General features: G+C 38.3%; 1 protein-coding gene across 3 annotated transcripts in view; it reads right to left on the bottom strand.

The window, feature by feature from the left end:
* The window catches only part of rasgrf2b (Ras protein-specific guanine nucleotide-releasing factor 2b), a 47,341-nt gene that overhangs the window by 23,994 nt on the left and 9,460 nt on the right, over positions 1 to 13,887 (bottom strand). For all 3 annotated transcript variants that reach the window (XM_032516844.1, XM_032516845.1, XM_032516846.1), the window contains exons 2-7: positions 8,284 to 8,390; positions 6,898 to 7,045; positions 2,826 to 2,915; positions 2,537 to 2,673; positions 1,743 to 1,859; positions 1,514 to 1,593 (exon numbers count right to left, since the gene is read on the bottom strand). In XM_032516844.1, coding sequence (XP_032372735.1) covers positions 1,514 to 1,593; positions 1,743 to 1,859; positions 2,537 to 2,673; positions 2,826 to 2,915; positions 6,898 to 7,045; positions 8,284 to 8,390 — 679 coding nt within the window. The remainder of the gene's footprint in view (positions 1 to 1,513; positions 1,594 to 1,742; positions 1,860 to 2,536; positions 2,674 to 2,825; positions 2,916 to 6,897; positions 7,046 to 8,283; positions 8,391 to 13,887) is intronic.

Raw genomic sequence — 13,887 nt, 5'->3', positions numbered from 1 at the left:
TGGAATGGTGTACCACTACTCCAGTGTCTGCCAGGTCTTTCTGGATGGATCGTGCAGTAAAACATAGGTTTTGACTTGCTTTTCTCACAATCCTGCGCGCTGTTCTGTCTGATGTTTTTCTTGGTCTTCCAGATCATGCATTAACTTCCACTGTTCCTGATGACCATTTCTTAATTATATTCCAAACAGAGGATCTGGCATCAGATTGGCATCTGAAAACACTTTGCTATCTTCTTATAGCCCTCTCCTGCTTTGTGAGCGTCAACTATTTTTAGTTTCAGTTTTCTAGGCAACTGCTTAGAAGAACCCATGGTGCTGATTTTTGGGGCGAGGTCAGAGGAGTCTGGGCATTTAAAATGGGCTGCTGCTATAACAACACTGCTGCTGTAAAACCAAAATTTCCCCATTGTGGGATGAATAAAGTATAATCTATCTAATCTAAAACCTTAAGATTGACATCACCTGGTCTTTCCAGACGATGATTGAGAACAATCCATGACACTGTCAGGTCTCAGCTTTCCAAAGGGGGCGGTGCATGCTATAAACTCTGCAGGGTGCCCAAACTTTTGCAGATGCCATTTTTTTGTTTTCTGTTATTTTGAAAGTGTAAATGATGGAAATAAAATCTAACTTTTTGTGACATATTATACGAATGTCTAATCTGTCATTTGATGCCTTTTGGAGATTTTTCCATCTTTTCTTGGCTTCTTTATGCACATTAATACAAATTTTTACCTGGGGTGCCCAAACTTTCGAGCTCCACTGTGAAACCAAATTCAGTAAACACTGGTGATTTTATGAGTTTCTTTAATGATTATTGTTTCCACTTTTTTGTACAATAGGCAATTATTTTAAAAAGCATCATCACTGTGTTAGATGCATGACAAAGTCTATTCAAAGAATGAATATAACCCCATTCATAAGATATTTTATAAAAGCATTGGATGAAGTGGAGGTTATTTCCTGACTATCTGCACAGAAACAAATGACTGGATCATCAGGCCTTTCAATGGCCGTGCTTTGACAAGGATAAAGTAATCAAAACTGTGCAAGAAAACAAAGAAAAACACTACATAAATGGATTTTATGTTACTACACATTGGTGATCAAATATCTAAATTCAGTGTGAGCCTGAAGGAGAGCGTCAGATAAGGGTGTTTAGTCAGTCGACCCTTTTCTTTTTGAATCTGTCACAAGTAATTTGCTGTCATGTCTTTCAGCAGTCTGTCTCCTAGGTGATGGTATCTGTCGAAGGGCTTCTGTTTTAGGAGGTGAATTTGTGGTATGCCTTCTGGTCTGGGTGGTCATTGTCTGTCAAGACAATGAGTGTGCTTGTTGCAGACTAAGATAAGGCAATTAATGTGTGTCTGAATGGGGCAGTAAGACGTCAGGACTGACGTTTGAATGAGACAAACTGGACCACAGAAAACCTGACCTGATGTCATTATGTGGCTGCAGAGTGTATGCATACAGCGTGTATTTGTGAGTTGTGTGAGGCAAAGTAACAGCTTACCCAGCACCAGAGTTGGCCAGTTGGCTATTCTCGCCTTCAAGCCTTGATGGAAAATCTCATGAAGGAACATGATGGTCTCACTGAAGAGACAGTGTAAACACAGTATCAAAATGACAAAAGAGGATTTGTTATTTTTTAATTATCAGAATCTGTCTCTGGTTATGCCCCCAGCGTAGTTAACATGTCAGTGTTTCGGTTAAAAGCAAAGATGGACCGAATATCTACACACCTGTTGAGGAAGATGCTGCTGACTTCGTCGTGGCTGATGGGGGGCTTCTTAGAGCTGGCAGCCATCCTCAGAGGTCTGAGGAAAAAGTTGACCAGGATATAGAGCTGGTGCACGTACCTGTCATCACACGCACGCACGCACGCACGCACGCACACACACACATACACACACACACACAGTCAGAAAGCTTTTATGTATTACCTAATAATTTCTTAAACAGTGAGATATAGCAAACTCCCCGTCAATGTTATAGAAATTCAGATTCATCTTCAAAAAACATATAGTATAGGAGCAAATATGTTCAATGACAACATTGTTCATATTTAATAGTTGGATTTTGTAATATTGTAACAGATGATAATATTTCCTGATTGTTTTTGGTTGTTCTAGCTGAAGTTATAATGATTAATGAATGCCTCTCCCTGTTTGCCCATAACTGTGCAAAAACAATTTCTCTAAAATAGCTTTTGAACTTTGTTCAATTTTTGTAAAATTGTTTTACCATACTTGTAACCCACATTTTCTCAGGTTCTGATAATCTGACTGTGATTTAGTTTGTTTGAATTAATCCAATACATTAGTACATTATGGATGGCAGTTATGTACAAAATCTTCTATTTCAGTGTATGTAATTTTACGTTAACTATCCATATGTATTGTGATGTAGTACATTTTCTGAAAATATTACTGAGAAACTGTTTCAAGGTGAAATACGGTCTGTTATGGCATGTACTGCAAAGCTCGACTAGGGACAACATTTCTACAGTGTGTGCCGCTATAAAGTATTTACACACTCTGTCTCTGCCTCCACCATGTTAAAGACGATCTGGTTCCTCTTCCTCATGCTCTCAGCGTGAGGAGAGCAGATGTAGTCTTGAACAATAATCTTCCACTTCCTCCGACAGAGCCAGCCCCGCATGAAACTCTGCACCTGAGAAAATACAAACAAGGTAGCTTAGACGCAGTCACATGGAGCGTGCATATTGTGCATGCAACCCATGCAAAAAATCCCAGGTAAGACACAAAAGACAGGCTACTGAAGAGACAAACACATGAAATCTAGGTAGTAAAATATTTATTTACCTTTTTGATCTTTTTGATATCCGGGTCTTCATTTTCATGGTTGACATGGTAAGGCCGCATTCGCTCCTTAGTTTTGTTCAGAGCTATAATCTTTTAAGAGAAATTCAGTCACAAATAATTTGAGCATAATATGGGTGACTAAATGTCTAAACAAAAGACACATCAAATTACAGTAAAATTACATTAAATAGAATAGAAACAATGGTCTTCTGAGGCATAATAGGAAGTGGTATGATTTAATGCATGAGGATATTTTATTCCTAAACTAATTAATAGTAATTTGGTTGAATATTGTACATGTGATGGTCTTGCAGTGTATGCTTAGTGAACTGTTGGTGCACCAGATAGACATCACTTCCCCATCTTTGACAATCTGGTGCCTTCATTCATAAAGAGAGAATGACAGTAAAGGGGAGGACTGCTATTAGCTGGTGACAGTAAGCAAATTAAGGCTGTGATGTGCTTGATTACCTGTAGTGCATTGTTGGGCACAGCAGGGACTGACTGGCGACAAAGTGTCCTCTTCTGCAGATATATATATATATATATATATATACATATATTTGTATATATATATTTATATACAGTATATAATAAACCAATATATGTAAACCATAATATCAAGGCCTTTTAAAAACCTAATCTATCTAATGTTTTAAATGAAATCTTCAGTCAGATTGGACTTTAGACATGTGACATTTAGCTGCCTACAAATAAAGTTTTTGTCATCATGAGACACATCACAAAGGAAATAAGCCAGGCAGATGGTAGATGCCAAACTCAAAATCTTATTAAGCTGGGGGGGAGGGATTTCATTTTATATAGTAAATCTAATATTAAATGTCTCTAGTTCTCTTTAAATAACAGTGATGACAAACTTTAAACATAGCTGGTAAAAGGTTTTCGTGGCAACACAATCTTCTGTGAAGAAGAAATGAACCCAGCAGAGGTTGAGACTGGCTCTGCAGTACTATAATAATTTCCCCTATTGGTTTTTTATCTTCAGTCCCCTTGACAACATCTGTTTATCACAGATGTAGAAAAGCATTAAAGATGAAACCAAAGCCATTTCTAGCCACACACTTTCATCTTAATTTTCTTATTCACTAGAGCTACCATGCCAATGGCAGTAGAGATGAGCCAGTCTGCCAACTGCTGACAGTTACAGTGGCTAGTTGGTTTAATTATTCATAAACACATAAACAAACAAACAAGAGTATGTTTTAATGAGATGGATCGCCAACTGCACACTGGCTCTCAAATTCTAATCCTTTTATCATGAGCAGTCCAATTACACAGGCAGATGTTTATAAAATGTTTTTCGTTAGCATTCTCATTATCAACGGGGCTCACAGTATCCCTGCCAATGACATATAATCACAGTGTGGATGAATCTGCCACACTTGTTGCTCTAAAAGGGGAATTACAGCTAAAATCAGCATAACAGGCTAATACATTAAATATCGTGTTATTTTCTGAAGACATGTAATACCCAAAACCAACAAAATATTTATATACAACAATTATTGACACAGATGAGCTGAGACATAATTTTAAATAACATGGGAGCTGTGATTTATGGTGATGTTAGCAGCTGGCCAAATAAGCAAATAGCTTCCCTTGGGTTAGAATCCCTTCTCATCTGATCCAGCAAAGACTAACACTAAATGATCTGGTAAAGCAATGGTATAGCTTTACTTTAATAAAAATCCATAATTTCTGAATCATTCCCATTAACCTCCTAGTTTTCTATTTTCCTACAAATAACTATGTAATTGGTTCAGTTGATACACTTCCAACTAATTAGCTCCAATTAATTGGTAGAGTAACCTAAACAGTATTTTTGTCAATGAATGAATGAATGAGGTTAAAGCTAGAGCTACTTTACACATTCCACTTTCACAAAAATACTAAAAAATGTTAACAGATCCATAAACCAATGCTACCAAGTCAGGTTTATATCGTATCCACATGCCCTGTATATGTTGTACATACATGCAATTTTTGGCTGGGCAGTATGGCTGAAATTAATGTCACATTTTAGTAAACAAAAAATCAAATATCAATAGGCCTACATATGATATGGCAAATGAATGCTAAATCATACTTTCAACAACAACAAAGTGGTTTCAAATGTAATGAACTGTTGTCCATTACATGAAACAAAACATTGGTATATGTACAGAACAAAAGTATCAAACAACTCACAGTGATGTCAGAATTCAAAAGTAAGCTAATTGTTTACTTAAAAAAAGAGAGTACAGCTATTGATCTAATTACCATAATAATCACCTGCTGTCATTTATGTGCGTGAGAGAGAATTGTAATTAGTTTAGATTAACAATGTTATAGAGGTCAGTTGTGTTTTGTGTGTAACTGTGCTTTTCTAATTTATAATGCTGTGACAGCAAAACAGAAACTTGTTGTTGTGTATGATAAGCGTAATGGTTTGGCAGCTTGTAAAGAAGCTGATGAGCTGTCTTTATTGAGCGGTGGGCTTCTCCTCCTACGCTCAGAGGTGAATAAGTACTGTTCACACCCACTCCTCTGCTGCCATAAGCTCAGCTGTGAAAAGATACACCCACTGCTGCATACCCATTACCCATAGGGATATGGGCATCCAGATATGTATTTGATTTCCTTGGATCACTGAGTGAGTGAGCGAGTGAGTGAGTGAGCGAGTGAGTGAGTGAGCGAGCGAGTGAGTGAGCGAGCGAGTGAGTGAGTGAGCGAGTGAGTGAGTGAGTGAGTGAGTGAGTGAGTGAGTGAGTGAGTGAGTGAGGGATATACCGTAGTTCAATGCCTTAAAAAATGAGGAAGAAACTCGTGAGGCAGTGGTGCTAAAGAAAAAACGTTAAAAAGGAAGAAACTAAAGAAAGAACAATAAAGAAGAAAGAAACTACGGAAAACAACCATCCATAGTGCTAGAGAAATGTTTTTATTAATGGGTTCCAGATTTATTTGTATCGTTCACGCACAGAGAGACACAAAAAAAACATTCCAACGCAATACATTCCTGCCACCGGTTTCATGTTATTCCGCTGACCAGCAATGGCCAGCAGTAGTTTGCCAAAAAAGGCAATATAAAAGGATATATGGATGTAAGCAATGTATGATTTAAGACATTTAATAAATCAACAAATGTTTTACAAGGAAGGAAATGCATTTGTTAGACCCCAAGGAAGTATCAGTGAATCTTAACGTACTAGATGCATTTGTTCACAAGAAAACTCCACCTGGCACCTTTAACTTTGAAGGGAATATGGGTTAAGAACCCAACAGAAATACAAAATAACACTAAACCTGGGTCAAAACGTTTTTGGTCTACCGGATATAAAGATCAAAAATAATTCCACTAGGTAAAAGTAACCAACTTTTTTGGTTTTGTTTATTATCCAAGAGACGTGTAGCCTAAATATGAAAATTGTACTGGGTCAAAATAACCACATATTGATATGGGTAAATGTACCACTAAAAATTACATAAATAACACTAAAACTGGGTGAGAAAAAATTGGGTGTGATTGTTGACCCAGCAGTTTTTATGCTCATGGGTACTGGATAGACCCAGTACTGGGTACCACGATTGACCCAAATTGGTGTAAAATCGACCCAGTATTGTTAAGTGTGAACCTTTGAGATGAAGGGGCATTGAATGAAGACTCTGATCGTTTTTATGGTAGTTATAACCAAGATCATTATATATTTCACTGTTTAAAAGGATACACATGGCATCTAAAGTCGCTGGTTAGGATTTCAGTCCAGAATTCCATTAAAAAAATACTTGTTTCAGAACAAAACAGAGAATTATCAACAGTACAAACAAACTGTGGCCAGAGAGGATTGTATAAATAAAAAACACTAAACAGACAGTAATCAAGAACCACGTGTTCTCTTCCAATGATCAGCACTGGCTGTTGTCTTCTGTGTTACTTTAAATGCCAACATGCACTAGCTGATGTGTTCTGTTTAGTAGCCTTATACACATGCATAGTTTCCTCTGGGCATATGAATTAAATTCCACAGGGAAGAGGCAATTGTAAGTGTTGTGTTTGTGTGTGTCCATGCTGTACCTCTGCTTTGAGCCTCTCGATTTCTGTGTCCTGATCTTCCAGCTGGGTGCGCAGCTGATTAGCAGCCACCTTTTCAGTCTCCACTATCTGCACAAGGTGGATGTATTTCTGCATCAGCACCTCTCGTTCAATGATGATGTCAGAGTAACTGAAAATTAAGAGAAGTCCATAAATATCTAGAGAGCTATCAGTTATATGAAGCACTTTTATCATACACATGACTGAAAAGCAGCATATACAAAAAAGTCTTGCTTCTTTCCGTCATTGTGTGTTAATGGCAGAAAGGAAGGAATAACAAACACAGTGTTTTGATTATTAACGCTAGGTAATGATTTAAATTGTCCACCCTGTGTGAAGCTATAAAATCTTAAAAGCCCTGTAACCCATTTTTTCAACAAGCTTATTAAGATGTTTCTGTTCTCACTGGTTTTAAGTGGGCTGTGCTCAGGTGGAGAAGGTGGGGACACATTTCATTTTTACAGCTGTTCCTACTGTGACAAGTCAAAGTGCTTAGTGCAAAAACAAAAAATAAAACATCTTCACTTTGATGGCCCTGCACACCAATGGTGCCCAAAAGAACTAAGAAACCAATTTCAAGAAAGTTCAATGTGGACCCAACTGGTTCTATAAAGAACCCATTTTAAATTGTTAGTTATCTATTTTTAAATATTTTATATATTTATATTAACGTTTATTAAACCTGACAAACAGTAAGATAGAAATGTCAATCATACACTGTCTCTACATGCACAGGTGTGCACAGGTGTGTAGGGCTTTTTAATGGAAGAGGTTACATTGTAATGTGGACTTAGTCTGTAGTTCATTTCCTAATTTCAGAAGAAGTTCAAATATGTCAGTCAGTGTGAATCTGCAAGAAGCACAGATGAACACAAGAACAACTAATTAGGCTTACATTGTATGGCACCTATAAAATACAAGCAACACATGCTTCTTTTGAAACTATGAAATGCACATTATCTTTTTCAGGACAGCAGTGTCCAGAGTCCTCACCTTAGACCTTAGATGTCTGAGCCTCTTTCAACATATCAACAAGCTTTCAAAAAGGTTGCTGCAGCCACAACAAGATGGTTTTCAAATATTTGCAAGCTTCGTACCGCACTAAATAAACAGAAACTAAGTAATAAGTGGAAGGTAGTAAACTTAGTGCAAAAACACTTTGTTTGGAACACAATTAGGTATGCAGTAGTAAAGTATACATGATTTATATTTAATAGGCTATAAATGAAAACCCCCCGGCATGGCTTAATGAATGCTCTCTAATCTTAATGTTCTATCATAACAAACTGTGGTCATGCAGTCTGATGTCATCGTTCCTGTTGTACAAAACAGAGTGGGGAAAACACAAATATCCTTTATGCAATATACCTTGCCTGCTGGATGGCCTCCACCCATTCATCACACTCACTCTCCTCCTCTGTGCGCAGCTCCAGAGGCTTCTGTCCATCGTGACCAAACACGATGAGGAAGTAGTGCTAAAGAAAGAACGATAAAAAGAGAAACGCTGTTTATATGTGTGACCCTGACACCTAACAGATTCACAACACCACTACTGAGTCGTGCCAACAGTCTCACTTTACAGGACAAGATGTTTTGGTTGCACCTTTGAGATGCAAGCCAGAGCTAATCAGACATTTCGCACACACATATGGAAACATGGCTTTCAACAACATTTGCTTTTCACACTCTTTTCTTGCCCAGATTCATCCCATTTAAATTTCCACAGACTTTACACGATGCAGGCAGAGCACACAAACAGAGAGTGAGACTGGACGGGGGGAGGGATATAGAGTTATTTGCCCGCTGAAATGAAGTATTGTCTGTGCACCCTTTCTCCACTAGCCCATTATCATCCCCATCAATTAGTCTGCTCCCTGTCTCGCTCTCGTTTCCTGTCTGTCTCTCTTATTAATCTGCTGAATTTCCCTGAGTATCTGCCTTTAAAATATTTCCCCACACGTACACACACCAGACATTATGTGAAGCGATAGAGGCTTTTATTCAAATGGTCATGTCCTGGGGCACTGGGTTACCAGAAGAGCTGCTATTCTTAGTCAGGGAAAACAGAGAAGACTGAGCTCTGCATGGACTTTCTCTCTCCTCCTCCTCGTGTTCTTCTCTTCTCATCATCCAACCACCTCTTTCCACCACCTCTTTCTCTCTCTCCCTCTCTTTGCACTTCACCCATCATCCCACTCCGCCTCCTCTGTCCCGCTCCACCAGCATTCTCACTTCTCTTGTTGTTGAAAACCCACTCCTCCTCCTCATCCTTCATCCCCTTCATACTCTCTTTGTGTCTCTCTCAGTAAGGATTCAGTGAACCAAACTGAGTCAAGAGGAGAGACGTTTACCCTGCAGGAGGATAGACGGGCTTCAGCCCCTGCAGTTGGGATGGGCTCGGGACAGAGTCACCGAGGTTATTGGAAAATACACACGCACGCACGCACCTACACATACACACACACATGCATGCACGCACGCACGCAGACACACACGCACACATTTATAGACCCTCCTCCATCTCCATCTCTATCCTCCTATCCCTGCGTTTTATATATCTGTCATTTCGATTCACTGGCTGGCTGGATTTATTACATCAACAATAATCTATGTTCTAACAGTCTTTGACAGGGAGAAAGAGCAACATAGAATGGTAGAGAGACAAAGTGGTTACATAATATTTCTTAACCAAGTACATATTACTAAATTGTGTCACCACCTAACAAGATAACATTTCCATGGCAACACAATATCTGACTCTTCTGTCATGTTTAGCATTTCCATTTTCTGCTTTTTAGGGCTGCCTCTGTTGTGGTTTGGGGTTTTTGTTTGGGTGTGTGTTTCCCTTCCTTTGGCCTCCTTGTGTTTTTTGTCTGTTTTCTCTGTGGTCCTGTGTTACTGGCCCTGTCTTGCTCCCCTGCTGCCTGTTTGTTCTACTTTCTGCTTTATTTTGGTAGTCAGCTTCCTGTCGTGTCTTGCCTTGTCTTGTCTAGCTTCACTTTGTTTGTCTGATTGTCCAGCCCCGCCCTAATGTGATCCACCTGATGTCTCACCTGTTCCCCGTTACCTCATTACCTCATGTATTTAACCCCTGTGTTCCCTTTGCCTCTTATTATATCCTTGTGTCTTGTGAAGAAGTCTGTGTCTACGTTCCAGCTGTTCTGCCTACATTCCCTGTGAGTTGTTCCCTGCGTTGTTTTCCTGTCTTTTGGACCTTTATCTTCCCCTGGACCTGGTTTTGGACTTCTTGCCCTTTGTGTTTTTGGATTTTCCTGTGTTTTGGATTCCCCTGGTTTTTGGACCTTGCCTGTTCCCAGTCTTGTCCTGTACTGTTTAAATAAACCCGTTTGTGCCTGCCTCCTGGTTCTCTGCGTTTGGGTCCTCCACCCTGCCGTACCATAACAGCCTCTATTCATTTAATGCTTTTATTGATCCATCCTTTAATTTCCACGTGGAGGAAGCAGCCTTAAGTAGAAACTAAAACATTTACTTATATAGAGCTCTAGATGGATATTCTGAGCAAATGTTACCTGCATATTATAATATTATATTGATGGAGTTAATGGTTACTGATTTTTACAGTGCACAGTATATGTCAGGGTTTACCATATATCTGCCTTTTACAGCCTTATTAAAGGGAATACGCACAAACATTTTCACACCGTGTTGGTATTGATTCACATGGTTGCTTTGATCACACACATGTCCCAGTCATAATTACCACATGTACAGTGATTATCGTGTTAGTGACTGTAGTGGTATTTTCTATTTGATGCTCAATGGTGGAAAGACAAGTTGTATGAGCAATTCCACTCTGCTGTAATAAATGTCCCACATTTAAATTTTACGAAAGTAGGATTATACATGTAGGAGTATTATCTGCCAAACTATCCTTCATTTTTTTTTTTTAAAGAAATAAAGTAATAGTACTCATTATACACGTTGACTGGTCTTAGACAATGAAATATTTGATTCATATTTCTGAAAGATTAACATGCAAGCAACATTTCAAAAGTTATAATATGCAAATGAGAGAGTATAGTAGTTCATACGTTCATGATGTGATCTTAAACTGTAAAGTATCTTGTCATGTGAAATAAAGTTAAAAAAAAGTATATTTCCATCTGAGATGTAGAAATACAAGTAGATTAACATTGAAACATTCAAGTAAAGTCAAAGTATCTCAAAATGTTTTTTAAATCCTGTGGAGCACTACTATTGCTATTGAGTATTTTCCTTTTTTTTTTACGAGTGGGTTTCTCATTTTTGTTCGTATCATTGCACAAGGATGCAAAAGAGCAAAAGCAGTGGCGTAGCAGTGTGCCCACAAAGGCAGTGAAGAGGAAGACGCAATCTAGCAAACATGGATTTAAACAATGCACAATTTCAAATATTCCAAAGAGTTTGAATGCATTTCCTTCCTCATAAAACATTTGTAAAGTGTTTGTAAGGCCCCAAGGATTGCCACTGTTTCCTTGTTTAAAAGAAACATCCACAGAACACCTAAGTGCGGTACTCAAGTAAACATACTTAGTTACAATTCACTACTGTTTATACAGTATATACTGATATTAAAAGTATTCATATAATCTCCCATTTCAGGTTACTTTACATAATGTAAATGTTGCACTGAATTCCTCTTTGAATGTATATTCTATTTGCTGCAGCAGTGACCCAATTGCCCCCAGGCAATCATTTAACTTGAATGTATCACATCCTTTTACAGAAGATTTTGCATCACGCTGGACCTTATGTCATTGAAAACATTAACAATGCACTGCAATGAAATACACTGTAACACTGTACTGTGTCCTCATTAGTCGAAGATGAACATGTAAAAGCGTTATGAGATACAACTCTCTATGAGCTGTAAACACCCTTTACTAGTTCTACAGTACCATTCAGGACTAGCACGCTCTCTCTTCAAATACAGCTCAAATATACACCCTCCATCCTTCTCGGCCTTCACTGTACTAAAAGAGATTTAATTAAAACAAATAAAGAAACTGAGAAACAAAAAGACAGAGACTCTTTCCTTCTCATTCACACTTTATTGTATGTCACCAATGTACAGTAAAGAGTACCATTCCCCTTTTTTGCCTAATCTGTGAAACAGCTATCAGAGAAGATGAATCTTTGAAACTGACAGCGTGACTCAAAGGAGTAACAAAAGCACAATGAAGGAAAATTTTATTATTAAAAAGCAATTCCGGGTGTCATTTAAGACTGCATACTGCTAGAACAAAGGTGAGAAGTGAGACTACTTTTCACTGTCCAACAGAGACTAAACATTAGGAAATTAAAACCTACCACACACCCTCAGGTTCATGGTAGCACTGTAATGAAATTAAAGATTAAAGAGTCAAAGATGAAACTGGACTTGTTGGTAATAGATTCATTAGGCAAACGATAGCTGGGGGATCCAGAAATACTCATGTGTTATAAATATTTAAAAGCAGAGATGACAGAATGGTAGGATCCACTAATGATTAGGGGACTGGAATAGCAACTAATGATGCAACACTGCTGCTGCTTTGGTATCTGCACGAGAGGAGAGGCCAATTTTTGTTGTACAATACCACAGACGGACCTCGTTCTTTTTTTTCCTCGTATGTAACTCTCAGCCTTTCGGAGCGATGCCACGTTACTGCTTTGATGTTGTTTTCTTCAATGGGTAGAAAAAAGGCATGAATGCTGAAAGTGTTTAAGGTGTTATTCCCACTGAGACTAAACGTGTATAGTCTGAATGTACCGAAAGGCTGGCTGAAAAAAACAAAAAAAAGAAACCGCACAGGTATATATAGTTTGAGCATAGGTTAAAACAGCACACAACAATTAGGAAGTAGGTTTTGTGCCATGATGGTTCCTTTGCTGGATTAACATGTTTCCCCCTGCTGGTTTTTAAAAGACCATATATGTACAGTACATTAGCATTGGCATCTTAACTCCAAATCAGCTCTTCTTTTGAGTGCATGCTATAGATATATGGATCTGTGGATGTATTTTACAAGCTGTTCCCATCCGAAGAGCACAGACATATGCATCAGCTTCATACAGTAGTAACCTGTACGAATACTAGTCATTCATTTAATCCCGATGCTGTTATATAGCTGCAGCAATTTTATGAGAATTACCGTCCTGTTTTGTTTTGCCCTTTGAGATGAGATACTGTGATTCAAGGCTCTAGCTAGCTACCAAAATTTGCCGCAGCCGGGAGCTATATGATTAGCAGAAGGCTAAACTACCTAGCTAGCTAGAGCCTCTAATAAACGTGGCAAATGAACCAGTATTTGTTATACCCCAGCAGACCAGCTCTCCTTAATGTTTTCACTGCAAATGTCCACTTCCTGGATATTAAACTAGACCACAATTTACACAATGTTGTACCTGCATATACTATGTATAGATAGATGACTTATCTTAATAAAGTCTTGTAAAATAGTTTAGCCTTGAATTAGCTGCAGCCCTAAGTCTTTGGCTACGGTTAGCAGCAGAACCCTTTGCACTATGTTCCATATTTAAATAACTTTTATTGGACTCTTCATTGCACTCATCTCTCTACATTGTTTCTGTTTAGAGTATGTATATATTAGTGTGTCTATATTGGTGTGTATATATTGTTTGTTTGTTTGTTTGTTTTGAATGTGTAAGCACATTGTGAGCAACTATGCTCGAAAGGAAAATTCCTCGTATGTGTCTTCATACCTGGTCAATAAAGCTGATTCTGATTCTGATTCTGATTCACTGAAGGGACTTGCATGCGCATCTGCATTTGCAAAACAGCCAAAGAAAACGATCTCTATTTCTGAAATAACCTGTGACTGGCCAAAGTCTTCCGTCATGGGCTAGATTTCTAAAGCCTGAAAACAGCCAATGAGGAGGTGCAGAAGTTAAGTTTTCTCTCACACTACTTGAAATACAATAAGCTGAAAGATTAATAAAGATCATTTTGCAACGACAAAAAAAAAAAAA

The sequence above is a fragment of the Etheostoma spectabile genome, chromosome 5, assembly GCF_008692095.1.
Source record: "Etheostoma spectabile isolate EspeVRDwgs_2016 chromosome 5, UIUC_Espe_1.0, whole genome shotgun sequence".
Lineage (NCBI taxonomy): Eukaryota > Metazoa > Chordata > Actinopteri > Perciformes > Percidae > Etheostoma > Etheostoma spectabile.
This window is presented reverse-complemented; position numbering and strand designations above follow the sequence as displayed.